Source organism: Anolis carolinensis, chromosome 4 (genome assembly GCF_035594765.1).
Source record: "Anolis carolinensis isolate JA03-04 chromosome 4, rAnoCar3.1.pri, whole genome shotgun sequence".
NCBI lineage: Eukaryota > Metazoa > Chordata > Lepidosauria > Squamata > Dactyloidae > Anolis > Anolis carolinensis.
Window position 1 is genome coordinate 27,026,168 of NC_085844.1, and position 15,353 is coordinate 27,041,520.

General features: G+C 35.2%; 1 protein-coding gene across 6 annotated transcripts in view; it reads left to right on the forward strand.

Moving 5' to 3' along the window:
• Positions 1-15,353, forward strand: part of ubr5 (ubiquitin protein ligase E3 component n-recognin 5) — a 91,675-nt gene that overhangs the window by 16,783 nt on the left and 59,539 nt on the right. For 5 of the 6 annotated variants that reach the window (XM_062980121.1, XM_062980124.1, XM_062980123.1 and 2 more), the window contains exons 2-8: positions 4,829-4,873; positions 5,659-5,740; positions 5,900-5,976; positions 6,729-6,848; positions 7,772-7,961; positions 8,935-9,094; positions 14,032-14,181. In XM_062980121.1, coding sequence (XP_062836191.1) covers positions 4,829-4,873; positions 5,659-5,740; positions 5,900-5,976; positions 6,729-6,848; positions 7,772-7,961; positions 8,935-9,094; positions 14,032-14,181 — 824 coding nt within the window. The remainder of the gene's footprint in view (positions 1-4,828; positions 4,874-5,658; positions 5,741-5,899; positions 5,977-6,728; positions 6,849-7,771; positions 7,962-8,934; positions 9,095-14,031; positions 14,182-15,353) is intronic. The other variant, XM_062980126.1, reaches the window with a different exon arrangement.

The following is a 15,353-nucleotide window of genomic DNA, read 5'->3' on the forward strand; positions in this document are numbered from 1 at the left end:
CCCATGACCTACTTTACATCCTGGTGCTGTTTGGAGGGGGATGGACCATGGACTTACATATGGGAGTTGTAGTTCACCCATACCAACTGAAGCCAACTGACACTGGATCGAGACTAAACTTGGAACAAAGGCAAACAATTCGGTTCTCAAATAACCCGGGCACCGCCGGGCCCCCAAGCTAGTAGTTTATAAAAAACATGAATGAATTCCTACGTACATTGCACAGATCTTATTTGTAGTTCAAAAAATTTGAAAAAACAATACAATATTTAAAACGAAGAACAATTTTAACCAACATAAACTTAGCAGTATTTCAGTGTGAAGTGTGGGCCTAATTTTGGCTGATGAGATAGTCAAGTTAGGATTGTTGTTGTTGTGTGCCTTCAAGCCTAAAGTTTAGGGCAGGGGGCGAGTAAATGACCTTGGAGAGCTGCATTTGGTCTTCAGGCCTTAATTTGGGGATTGCTGCTTTAGAGCTAGCATGGTGTAGTGCAGTGATGGCCAAACTATGACACGCGTGTCAGCACTGACACGCCTAGCCATTTTTCTTGACACGCTGCAGCATGCAGATTGGATTGGATGACTGTGTCTTTTGTGGCCAAATTTGGTGTGATTTCGTCAAGTGGTTTTGTTGTTTACTCCATAGGAATTATGCACATTACACTTATATATATACAATAGAGTCTCACTTATCCAACACTCGCTTATCCAACATTCTGTATTATCCAACGCATTTTTGTAGTCAATGTTTTCAATATATCGTGATATTTTGGTGCTAAATTCGTAAATACAGTAATTACTACATAGCATTACTGCGTATTGAACTACTTTTTCTGTCAAATTTGTTGTATAACATGATGTTTTGGTGCTTAATTTGTAAAATCATAAACTAATTTGATGTTTAATAGGCTTTTCCTTAATGCCTCCTTATTATCCAACGTATTCGCTTGTCCAACGTTCTGCCGGCCCGTTTATGTTGGATAAGTGAGACTCCATTCTATTATTGTAGTATATTATCATATTATTACTATTATATTATTATTATATTATTCATTATTCGTGACTACATTGAAACTAGAATAGAGAAAAATCAGCGTGGAAACTGCAAGAGGTACCATAGATTGTTGTACATGGAAATAATGGTAGTTAATAGTTTTGATTTATTAAATACAGTTATATATTACAATTATATATTTTTGTTATTTAAACTATACATATTACGAAATTATTGTTTTTTTCTCGAAGTGACACACCACCCAAATCATGCTAGGTTTTTTGGTGAATTCTGACACACCAAGCGCAAAAGGTTGCCCATTATTGGTGTAGTGGTTCAGTTCACTACTTATCCATGGAAGTTCATGGGGGGAACCCATTCTCATCCTTAGAGGTAGGCAGAGACAAGTCTCATCTGAATAAACCTTGCCAATAAAACTGATAGGGTTGCTGTTAATTGAAGTTGACTTGAAAGCACATAATAAAATAAAACTCACTCTTTGTCATGTATGCAATTAATGCTTGGAGTTTTATTTATTGAGAGAATGGCATTGAAAGGGCTGGACACAGAAATAGGAACTACATACAAGCTGTTTTTCAATTTTCGTCCCTGACGGTCCATCCATAACAACTTCTGCCAAATCCTGAAATGAGTCTTAATTTCAGGAAGAGCCTGAGTTGATTTCCATTCTGTTTACATAGCATAATCCTTTTGACAGGACACTTGAACAGTAGTCATTTTCAGAAGGCCGTATACACATTCCTTTTTGTGTTTTATCTGTAGAATGCTTCAGCTGATAATGTAGTAGATATAATCAGTCTAGAAGGATAATTAAAATGGATTTAATAAATCTCTAAAATCAAAGTTGCAATTGCTTTTTCCATGCTGCTCTTTATTTAAGAAGCACACATCTGTGAATGGAGTTTTTCATGCACACGAAAATTAATATATTAACAGTTTCTATTGCCTTTCTGCCCTTTAAAATTGGAAGAATGCAAGGGAAGATATGCAACTAAGTTTTCATAACTTAGAATATTTAACAGGGAATTTAAATATTATAAATGATTTCCAAGTTAAACTTGAAGGCATACTATGGCCAGATCTGACTTCTTCAGATAATATACTGATGAATGTAATATAAGTTAAAACATGCTGATCTGATATAAAATTGATTTTGGTGTAGTGAAAATTTTTATATTTTAAATTTTTTCACAAAGCACTTTCTACTACTTCATCGTAACATTGGTTTTTATTTCAGAAGATAAGAGCATTTGAAATGTGAATTATACATAATTAAATTTTATCTAGTGGTCATGTGAACCTTTTTTGTCATGTTTTCTCTGTGTTTAAGCTTCTGTTTTACTCATTGTAGGATATGATACAATTCAGTACAATTGTTGTATGAAAGGGACATTCTTATAGCATATTAAAATGATTTTGGCACGGAGGCTCCCTTTTCTTCAGTGACTCCTGTTTTCTTATAAATGAAGTTTCTTACAAACCCAATATTGCTACTTTTTTCTAACAAAATTTCAAATGATATCTTTATGCATAAGCAAGGTCCATTAAATGTAGCTATTTCTGTCTCGGTGTATATTGAGGTTTGCATTTCTGAATCATATTAATAAATGTTACTAATTATCAAAACCTTGGATATTCTGAGGCAGTAAAAATCATTTTGTATTTTTTTTATGTTCAACCCCCAGGGATCCAAGCCTCAAGGGATTTCCTATTCCAATTTTTCTTCAGCCCTGTCAAACGCAGTTTATGACCAGTTATTGTTCACCTGTCCTCCAGGTTTCAAGAGCAGCTTGAATTCATATGGATGCAGCCCCTATCCATGCGTTATACATGTTACACAAGGGCATCCCTATTATCTGATATTATTGATTATATGTAAATATGTTGCTAGATTTTATATCAATAGGATATATGCTGACTAACTGGTTGTTTCTGTGGAATTGATGTTGGATCCCTCACTTAATTTAACGTTCAAATTTCATTTGTCCAACAGCATTGCATTCAGGCTGTAATATCTGTTTGTATAGCATTTGTAGGGTGATAACCTTCACATTTGCAATTATGGACATGAAAGAACTGTCCTAATATATGTTCACACTATACAGGCAGACATTAGGGACAGAATTACATAACATGCATGGTATTGAGGAGGCAGGACTACAATGCAAACAAGGTTCAGATGTTGAGTTTTTCTACATTTGTAACATTCAAGGCTTGCTGTGCTATTCAAAGTAGTGATCTGCAAGCTATTGGCTGCTGGTCCATAATGTATCTCCAGGAAAGGATGAAACACTGATGTGTTGGGCAACTATTATGCCAGTATATGGCAGAATGGAGGAAAAAAACCCTGGTCCACTGCCATCAGACAGCTTCATAAGCACTCGTTTAAAAGATTTAGCCCAGGAGTGCAATAGAACATATTTTTCAGATTAGACTGTCTAGTGAAACTTTTGTGCACCCAACTATATCATAAGACCTCCCCCCTTCTTTTTCCCAAGTACAGTAGCCTCATGTCATAGGCTGAATTACCAAAAGATTTCTCTTTGTTTCAGCAGTCTGTGTACCATCAGGTAGTATATTCAAGCTGCCAGTACTGATTCTTGAGACTTCTGCTTGAAAAAATAGGACTGATGATACAAAAATCTCTCAGGCATGTGCACATTCTTCAGTGGGAAGGACAGAAGCTTTCACTGCAGAATTGGATATGAGGGAGTTCTGATAAAATCAGGATAGGAAATGGGAGAATATGGACTTCAGGTTGATGGGCTACCCTTGTTCCAGCATAGGAAGGATGAAGGAATAGTATATTTACTGAAGATGTGGATAACATGTCACTCTCCATTTATTGTTAGACTGTATCTGTACACTGCTGGGTATGCTGTGTAGATCGGATGAAGTTTCAAAGTCAGGTGGATCACAAGTTGCACATCCAATGAATGGGTTCATCTTCCTTGATGCCAGTGTAGTTCTTATCATCAAGTATGGAGTTCATGAATATGTTTGGTTAAAAGTATGATTTAGAGTTACTTAAGAAAGTAATATCAATGAAAGCATCAGGTTTTCATGGGTCAACCCTTGATGTCTTATGTTTAGTGCAAAATAGGAAAGAAGATGAGCCACATAAGAAGATACTTTCTCCTTGTCCCTTGCTTATTTTATTTATACTCTGGAAGTGGCCTTTAGAAAAAAAGCAACATTTAAATGTTTGAATATTAATTTCAGAATATGGTTTTATTATCTGTTAAAATAAAGCAACTGTAACTGTTCACTTGTTACTTTTTCTATTTACTTAAATAATTTTCCTCTGAGCAATCTATTTTTAAAGTAATTAATTTTAATCAAACAGCAATTACTATTTATAACTTGCAGTGTTTTCTGGCTTCTGCAGCCCTGTTCTATTAATGTTCAGGATTCTGAGGTTTCAGTAGATAACTTACTTACTTAGGTGATCCCTCATTGTCCGAGTATGATGGCTTTGCAAATTTAGTATATTTCTTAGAAGACGCCTATAGTGAGTTTTTTTTTTAATGTGTGGAGGTTGATGCACAGCCGATGAACACACAGACTTCACAGAGTGAGCGTCCCAACCAGTGGCATGGTTAACATGACGACGATGGCTTCTCAATCTGTTGCAGCCTTCTTCCGCCTTCACAGCTGTTGTAACATGTACCATATTATCTTCTGCCCGATCTGCCCTTGAGATCCTGAAGACCTCAGTAGATAGATCTATAGACTATAACATAAATTCTGACAAGAAATATGTTGCTTGATGTATGCTTTTCAATGCTAATTCATATTTTGTTTTCTTTTTAGATTAAGAGAAGTTTCAGAGAAGCTCAACAAATACAACTTGAATAGGTGAGGTGGAATTTGAAGGTGTTACATGAAGGAAAAATAATCTGATATAAAGGGAAAATGATGTGAGGGAAGGTTAGCATGACATCATTAATGTACCCGAAGAAGGGGATTTTAAAACTCATTTTAGAATAAATAAGTCTGTTGGTTTCAAAAGTGCTGTGAGATGCTGTCTTTTTTGGGAAATCCTTGCGGGTTGCAATTTTTTTTTACTGTTCTGAATCACTTAGGTAGGCAGATGTGGGAAGGAGGTGCACATGTCCCCTCTCATGCACCATGTGGATATGGTTTTCTGTTTAGCATTTCACTGGTGTCTGAATTAACTAACAGGTTAAAGGTAGAATGTCTCATGGCTAACCTTTTTTGTATGGAAAACAACAGCAACACTTAAATCCATCATACTTTGATTTCCACTTTAAATGGTAAGGCTAGAGCAACTTGGAAGAGTAATACCGTAGCAAAGCACTGATTATAGATAAGTTGCCAGTAAAAACAGTAGTTGGGGAGCACAGTTTTAGAACTAAGGATTTGATTACAGAGGCATAAATTTGGGAATGTGCAGTAGAAATGCAATATATTTGAGAATATGTAATTGAAATGCAATATAAGGTTATTTGATTCTTCAGTTTTGTTCATTTTCTAAATTTAATGACTGTTATTTTAGCTAATTACCTTTTAGTCTTTTTGAGATGTTATACCCATATCCATTTTACATTCCACATGCCAAGTTTATTTCTCAGAATAAAGAGTCTTTAGAAATATTACTTATGCCCACTTTCTGTTTTCAGCCATCCTCCTTTGAATGTATTGGAACAGGCTACTATTAAGCAGTGTGTGGTGGGACCAAATCATGCTGCGTTTCTTCTTGAGGTAAATTGCTCAATATATTTTCAGACAATAATATTATGGTCATATAGTTAAGTCTAGTTTGTCTCGATTAGACAGTTTTAATGAACTGCAGAAATGTTATTTTCTTGTAATTTAAGTTTAGTATGTTTTAAATAAAATTGTTCTCCTTTCCAAATCTAGGATGGTAGAGTCTGCAGAATTGGCTTTTTGGTTCAGCCAGACAGATTGGAATTGGGTAAACCTGATAATAATGATGGGTAAGAGCCACTTTTGTTTTTTCCTGCAACATGTACTTGATCTCTTAAGCTAATATTTATGGGAATTTTTTCTGCTTTTGAATTGTTAACAGAATGGAAAATGAGCTTGATAGTTGGGAATTTTTGTTGTTATATGCGTGTGTCTCAGCTTGGTAAGCTGGTGAAGCTCTAGGAAGTTTACCCAAGAATTAAGACCAATCCGTGATCTATTTCATATCAGATATATAGAACTGAACTTAAATGATTGAACAGTTTTAACATAATGGCAATAGCAACACAATCTCAAATATCCTGTATGATCAAATTTGAAATTATATTTCTTTTATAATGTTTTCTGGATCCATATTTTTTATTTGGCTCAATTTTTTCCCTTAAGGACTGCTATCAGTTTAGTTCAAAAATGGGTTTAAATTAAGTATCATTTGACAGTGACTCACAATTAGTTTATATTCCAGTTCATATTCATTCATTTAAACATACACTTCACAGTTTCTCCATGACTGCTGATACAAGGGTTAATTTTTTGTCACGAATCAGATGTGGTAGGCATGCTTTGCATGATTTTTAATATGTGTTTTCCCAGTGTAAGGGCATCATATCTTGCAGCTAAATTCTGAAGATTCCCCAAGGGTGTTGCTTAAGCTGGTGTGTTACCAGAATAAGTCCCTGAGAATTTAAACCTGGGATTCCAGGCTTTGTTCATAACCCATTTGGGAGTGTACTGTGACTGATCTACCATCTTTTGCTTTCAGTTCAAAGTTGAACAGTGGCTCAGGGGCAGGAAGGACATCCAGGCCAGGCAGAACTAGTGAATCCCCATGGTTTCTGTCTGGTTCTGAAACTCTGGGCAGACTGGCAGGCAACACCCTTGGGTAAGTTTTGGTAGGGTCGAGGCTATAGCCTGTTTGTACCATACTTGGTTATGTGTCAGTACACATAACGTCTCCAGCATGACTGAAGACCACTGAATCACTGCTCCATGGTTTAGTTTAGCTTTGGGCAAAAATGCCAAACAGAATCTTTTGTTTGGTTAATGAAACATAGAGTTTGAAACAATCAGTGTTTACTTCAATCGTGATATAGAACATGCTGCTGTTATGGATAATCTAGACTATTTTTTCTGGACAGTGTTAATTTTTTAGGGGAACATGGCTGACTTAAAATGTCATAATCTGACATTTTTCATAATAGGGCACTAGCATTAAAAGAACAAGGAAAATATATATATAATGTTATGGCCAGTGTTACAAAATTGTTACCTGTCCCTATGGAATAAGTCAGCATGGTTTGAAAGTAAACCATAATGATTAAAATTGTTTCATATTTATAATGTACTATTTTCTGTTGTGCTGATCTGGAATGTTTGACAACTGTAAATTTAAGTTTATTAGCTACAATATTTGAATTGCCTTCTTGGGCTTTATAAAGAGTACACTGTTAATTTAAAATAGGGAATTAAAGCAAATTACTGCTTCATTGAGATCCCAAAATATTTTATACTTCTATTAATCAAACATGGTATGAAAAAAATATGGTTTTACTAATTTCACAGGAAGGATGAATATTTCAGAAGCAATTCATAATTTTGGCCAATATGTTTTCTTTTAATAAAAGCATGTTTGCAAAACAGTTGTGCAAAAATAATAAAAAATAAATAAATGGAATTGTACCAAATGTACCAATTCCAAACTAACAAATAGTTTCCACTTATTAGTATGCCATGCATGTCTTTCAAAATGATTCCTTAAAATAGTCCAGATGCATTGATCTGTTGATTTTTTAAAAAATTCTCCAGAAGCCGATGGAGCTCAGGTGTTGGAGGGAGTGGAGGTGGATCCTCGGGTAGATCATCAGCAGGCGCTAGAGATTCTCGAAGGCAAACGAGAGTTATTCGAACGGGACGTGATAGAGGATCGGGACTCTTGGGTAGTCAGCCTCAGCCAGTGATTCCAGCATCGGTTATTCCAGAAGAATTGATTTCACAGGTATCAGCCCTTTTTGTATAGATCCTGGGTTTCTATAGATTATTGGTAATTGTTCTGAGATTACATGCTGGTTCCAATAATGCTTGTAGATAAATGAGTTTAGACACTGCTGACTTGCATGTTCATACTATTTTAATAGTACATCACCTCTCTAAAGTGATACATTTCCTTGGTGATATTACAGGTTCTTATAATTAATTTTAATCTTATTCTAAATGAACCTGGTGACTGCTGTGAATTCTTTGTAAATTCAGGTTCATGCTTTTATATCAGATATAATTTAATTTAATTCCAGGTTATTTGTTTTGTCTAATCTCATTTTACATGTGGGTTTAATTTGATATGTGTGAGTCTAGTGTGGTATACGTCAGTTTAATTTGGGTTCTGGGTGGTCTATTAGTGTATTTGTTGGAATCCGTTCTGAGACCCTTCGGGGAGATAAGTCGGAATATAAATAGTTATTTATTATTTATTTCTCCTCTTCCTCTTCTTTTCACCCAACGCTTGAGATACTGTAGTATCACAACATGGTTTGGGCATTTTTTGCTAACAGATCTCTTTTACTAATACATAAAATATTCATTTGGTTGTGTATCTTTCTTGTAAATTGCTATCAACTTCACTCCTAAATTTTATTGCTGCCAGGATATATTTGTGCCATATGTCACTTCTGATGTAGCCATTAGCCAAGAAGGCTAGATAAAAGAGGAGAACAATAGTAATTAGAAGTGATTTTAATTTATTAATGTATATTTACCCTGCCTTATCGAAGAAGTTCTCTATATAGGATAAACTATTACTGCCACTACATTAGTTCTATTTAAATTACTACAAGTTGCTAAAATATCAACATTAAAGACAACAGATATAAAACACATGTTAGAAGATAAAATACTGTTGGACTGCTAGATCTGATGGCTGCTGCAATAATGCTGGTAATACTCAGCATCTTTTAAAACTCTCTTTTGCATAGGCACAAGTTGTTTTACAAGGAAAATCGAGAAGTGTCATTATAAGAGAGCTCCAGCGGACAAATCTGGATGTTAATCTTGCAGTGAACAACTTGCTGAGCCGTGATGATGAAGATGGAGATGATGGAGATGATACAGCCAGTGAATCATATCTTCCTGGAGGTTTGTGTGGAGCAGTGTCTCCTGCTTCCTTCTGAAAAATGACTTTGTCAAAGTGCAATAAGCTTACAGTTTGCAATACTGGCAAAGAGGTTAACCACGTGTTCTCTGCTTTATACTGTATTGAAATACAAGGTATCATTGCAATTGTGGTATCAGTAAAGAAAGAAGGCAGTTGGGAAGGTAAAATCAGTATTAACTTTAATTGGAGTGTACTTTTATTGTTTCCAGTTAGTTCAAATGCAGCATACTCAGCAGATTTATGTGACATAAGTTTTCTATCCCATAGAAGCACATGCTGTAAATGATCTAAACTTGCACCATTGTATATGACCTAAGTAGACTATAGGCTGGCATCCTGTTCAGTATTGATGATTTCATAAACTAGACTAAAACTTTGTAAATTTTCTTATTCACATTTACACTCATGGCACACAACATTGCTACAACCACCAATACCTCCCAAGACAGTCTTCAAAGCCAGGCACCTTCATCCACTCCCCAACTCTACAGAACTTCAGTTGATTTGGCTCCCTAGTTCTTACATTGGGTTTGACGGGTTAGATTGGAGGATGGATCATTGTAGCCATGTCTCCCATGCACAATTTTGGGCTATAATTTTTAAATTTGCTCATATAAAGACCTCTTATTATGAAGAGCATCAGTTGAAAAGGTTACAAGAAAGCCATGTTAGATAAATTTTACTATTAAAATATTTCTTCACACTTAAATATGCTCCTTTTTGGGACGCAGTTTCCGATCTCTTTTAGAAGCAAAATTTGGTAAAACTAAGCATACATGTAGACAGTCACAAATTTCTTTATCCTGTTTTTGTCTTCAGCTATTATGTTGTGAAGCAGAAGTGGTTACCTTTTTTACTTTAAGGTCGCATTGTGAAGTTTTATAGTTGAAAGGCTAAAACAGTTTGTGTTGTTATGACAAGCTGTATTAAGTTTTGAACCAGAACTTATAGCCATTCCCTAGTGTAGTCAGTTGTGAGAGAATAATACAGTATTTCCCAAGTCTCTGTCTGGGAAAGGAATGAATCTGGATGCCTTTCCTGGGTTCCTGCATACTTCTAGCCACAGGTCCTGGTTCTACAAGTTGATTCTGAGCAATGTAAGGAATACCTTGCCGCTTGTAATAAATGGATAGTCTCATCAGGAGATGTACATTAAAATTTTTAAACTGCTTCCCTTTTGATCAAGGGAGTGTTTTTGTTTGCTACATATTTTTAATGTTTTTATTTAATTTTCCAAGAGATACCAGGGTATAAGTGTATTCATAGAATCCTATCCCATGCTTCCCACCCTGTTAACCTTCTCTTGCTATTCTGCTTGCTTTCATAATACAAAACTGCAGCTGTTTCCACACCCCAATCAACTATGCTTCATCTATACATAGATGGTTCATTGACAGTAACAATAACATTCCGGATGTATTATTTTTCTGAAAGAAGTGGCTCCATTAGGTTGTGCCTCCACAACATTCTTTTTGTCTAGAAATGCTGTAAAAATCAAAACGGGAAAAATACATCTTCTGTATTTTATCAGCTCTCATCTCCCCCCCCCCCCCCAAACTAATGTTCGTCAAGGTGTCTTTTACAGTGAAATTGTGGGAAAACTTTGCAGTTGAGGTCTGTGACTATCTGCTGAGGAAACTCAGTATTGGGAATGATGATTCACAGACAGATAGACATCGTGGTGCATAATTAAGAATTAGTATTTCAAGATTTAAGAAGAACCATCATCACCTTACTCCTTAACAAAAGTGCTTATGATCACTTTCTCTTGCTTTTAAAGTCTTTAGTTCATTAATTATGAATTGGGAAGTGTATTTAAATAAAATAGAATAGCTTAAGATAATTCAGATAGTGATATTTTTGACAGTTCTTTTGTGATGGAAAGGTACGATATGATCCTTTTTATGTGGGCTTGATAAGAACCTTAGGTCTGATACTGAGATTCGTGATGGTTGCTGTAAGTGCACACTGAATCACAGTCCTCTTCATCACAAGGCAACTGCCAAAGTTGTTTCTTGTTAAAAAGTATTAATTTGAAATGGCTGCAAGGATGCATGAAATAAATCAGTATTAAGAGGACAAAGGCTTGCAGACCTTTGCTGGAGTTCAGCATTTCACTCAGTTTACTTGGAATTTGGGTTCAGCCTAGGCTTAGTTGTACTTATAGTTGTTCCACAGAAATGTAATACCATTTATTCCTGTGAGCATGTTCCAATTATTGCTACTTTTGGGTCTACTTCCATGTCTGGGAAGCCTTTGAGTTATGATTGCGCCACTCTCAGAGTCATTTCAGGATTTTAATAAGTTTTGCTAGGGTGATTAGAATCTACATTATGCTCCTGAAATAAGAAATTTTAGTTATTCAAATAAGTCTTTCGGAACAGCATTATTTGGCTATTGAATCTTGTATTTAATCACACAATGAATGCCAGCAAGTGTGGGCACTTTAAGACTAGCAAGTAGGTGTTACAGAATATTTAATAACATACTGCTTATACTTTTCAATGTTATGTCCTCACATACTTCATTCTAATAGGACATTGTTGTAGCTCTGCTTTTCAGTTTTTATTGGGGTTACCAAATTTTGCCTTTTAGATAGAAGGAACATCTGCTTAAGGCTGTGAACAGCACTGGAGGGATTGATCAGTTGGAGATGTCTCTTAAATACGTCAGTCTTTCTTTGGCTTTGCTTTTGTAAAATTCAGAAGAAAAAGTTATAGCATGCTTTAAGTGATATTTCATCTCATTAATTTTGGTTTTGCTCAGTTACCTATATAGATCTGTATGTAAAGTAAAGTAGGAAAGCATTTATAGGTCAGGGTGAAAGGTTTCACACAGTTGGTTTAAGGATTCCAAGACAAACATAAATAATCACGATTTGAACGACAGTATTAACATTTTCAGATAGTGGAACATGAATAAAGGTATGATAGTCTTCCCTTGATACATATTGGTGATTTTTACTGCTGTGCTGTCAAATGAATGTTCATTGTCAAGCTGTTGCTATTTTGTTGCATTTTGGTTAGCTTGAATTGGTACATGTTTAGTAGAGGTGTTGTAAAGGTAATTCATGATTTCCGTTAGTCCCCTTGGGTGATCTGATATAGACTGACAATTAAGATGATTATTACTGCATGTTCAGTCTACAGTTGCAAGATGAGCAAGATCCGCTTTCAGTGAGTTTAAATTTATGTGGAGTTTAAAAGCTATGACATATTCTTCTGAATTATGGTCATCTTGAGTAAAGAGCCTCTATTTTTAAACTGTCTCTTTAGTTCCTCCAAGATGGACTGATTCATAAAAAAATCAGTTCAGATTATTGTTGTGCCAGTTTTATGAGGAGAAGGGGATTGAACCTCACAGAAGTAGGAGTTTTGTGTGTTTTTCAGGGTATAAATTTACTCAGAGTTGGTTTTTGGAAAGTGGAAGGCAATGCAGCAGAGACTAAGTGAACGAATGAGATAAATGCAGATGCTGGACTTGCATATGGTTAAAAGTAGAGTTGAGGAGGAGTTTAATCAAATTCAGGATGTCTGGAGCCTTTCTCTTTGTGAAATTGCATGCACCTCATCTACTTTTATGAAGTGAATGAGGATCTCTAGTAATTTTTTTAGCATCAAGTAAATTAACATTTTACTTAGAATTGTATCTAGGATTTTGATTATTGCTCTAAAAGCAGTTCTTTGCACAAGTAATAGTTAACAGTAATTCAGAATGTGTTTTAACACTTAAAGAGACTGCCATGTGTGGAGAAGCTGAAAATAATTGGCGTGGAAGTTCTGATCCACTGGAATTTAGTTCTTTGGATGGACGCTGAAAGGATTGCATAAACCAGTTTGTTTTTCCTAGGAGCTGGTTCTCTAGAATGGTTAAATATATTAATGAAGGGCCTGGGAAAGAGGATACTGTATAAGCAATTTTGTGTGTGCTTCTCAAAATGGCTTCTGAAAATGAGAGCTGTAGTCTCACTGGGGTTACTTAAAACAGAAATGTTAGATTGTCATTGCTTGATTGCTATGCATCATGTTTCTTTAAGATGGAAAACAAGTCAGAAGAGGAATTGTGTAGGTGTTTTAAAAGGAAATTTGAGGGTTTAAGAATCTTGTTAAGTGAGGAGGAAGTTGAATTGTGTGTTCGAGCTTATTACATGCTGCACAGTTAGTTGTTAGTATGCAGTTCTAATAAAATTAGAAGTAGGGTGTGATTTTGTATAGGAATAATATATTTTATAGAAGTATGTGCTTTCAGGGCACAGCATTTCCTACTCTTTATGTAAAATAAATATGATAAGAATGTAAAGGGAAAAAATGTCAGAGGAATGGAAATAGTTTTTATGCCCACCATTTAGGAAGGATCTTCATTTTGAGAAACACATTCAGAAGTATGCCATATAAGCAATTCAGTTACTTTGAAATGGAAAATGTAGTCACATATAATGTTTTCTTTGAGGGCCATGTTTTATTCATTGACTGCAGCTCTCTGTAGATTCTATTTAGAACGATATATTTCAGATTATGCAGCTGTTGTCTTAGTAATAGGTAAACTGAGAGATTTCATTCTTCTAGAACTATTGAGTCTTATTATTTTTTTATATATAGAATATATAAAAATACAATAACTGCTTCCAGCTTGGTTCACATGTATGTCTTTTGGATTAGATTAAACTGTCAGTGACTTGAAACAGCAAGCTGCTTAAGCAGTTGATATAGACATAGATAATGTTGGTTTCTTATATTAGTCCATTTTGCTTGATGGCAAATGTGAACAGTAGACAGTACATTCATGTATTAGGGAATCTGAAGAATAGAATATCAGTTTTTGGTGGTGGATTTTTCTTTTCTTTTCTTTTGGTACTGGTCTTTCTAGATGATTTTCAAGTAGCTGATAATTCACCTCAGATCCTTGTCTCCTCTTATAGAGGATCTTATGTCTCTTCTGGATGCTGACATACATTCTGCTCACCCAAGTGTCATTATTGATGCTGATGCTATGTTTTCAGAAGATATTAGTTACTTTGGTTATCCATCCTTTCGGCGCTCATCACTTTCCAGGCTAAGTTCGTCCCGAGGTAATTTTGCACCTTTTTTCCCTTTGTAAATAAGTAGCATTGCTGTGCAGTACACTAGTTATAGCACATGCTGGTGACTTTTTTTGCTTTAGATTTGTATATACAACTATTTCTCTTTTAATTATTGATATTTACGAACATCTACAATAACCTAAATTTTTTTTATGATGTCCTTGTACATATGTTTGAAATGTGTGAGAGGTGAAATGTGCACGCAGCTTTTATAGTTATCTCCCTAAAGACCTCTAAAAACATGGTTACTCATGAAAGACTAATATAAAAACTCAGTTTTCCTCTCTCATAACAATCCTGAAGGAGAGTTCATGTACTTAGATAGTATGCAAGTAAGAAGTGGAGTTTTAATAATAGGACCCAGGGTCATTTATGCCTTCCTTGATTCGGACGCATAATTTCGTAGTGCAGTTAAAAGTGCTAGATCTGTTCCAGTAGATTCATTGAAAGCTTTCCCACTGTTTATTATGCAACACTCTTAAGACTAAATAGTTTCTTTGTAATTTACAGAATTAAGGGCACTAAATGAAGAATTGAATAATTTATTACAATCAACAGATCAGATAACACTAAATGAAGAGAATTGGGATTGATCTGCATTTTGAAAAGGCTTGCTGTCCTCAGCTAGTCATCCTTATTTGTATTAGGCTAGCAATAACCCATACAGCATCATGTTCTAAGCATGATTTTAAAAGTTTATGAAATATAATACTGCATCAGGTGTCTGCTTATTCCTTCACAGTCTCTTAAAAATAACTGTTTTATCTCGTAGGTATCTGAAGTGTTTTACTCTGTCATAAATCTTCACTAAATACCATTCTTTCAATTTTAAGTTTTTCTATTAGATATTGAAATGTCTTTTTATAAGTTTATCACAAGATTTAGTGAAGGGTCAATATTGATATATGTGCATATTAATAAACATAACTTATCCCCCCACACTGTATGCTAGATACATCAAATCAAGCGCTACCACATTATTTTTGAGATTCTGTAGATCCAACAGAGCAGAGCAGACAGCTGTTGCCTTTCAGATGTTGTTGGGCTGCAGTTCCCATAACTCTTTACCATTGGCTCTGGGTGTAATGGGAATTGTAGTCCAACAACAATTGGAATGCTGTGGAGTCCCTATCTGTACTGTCGAAGATTATAAGTAAGGA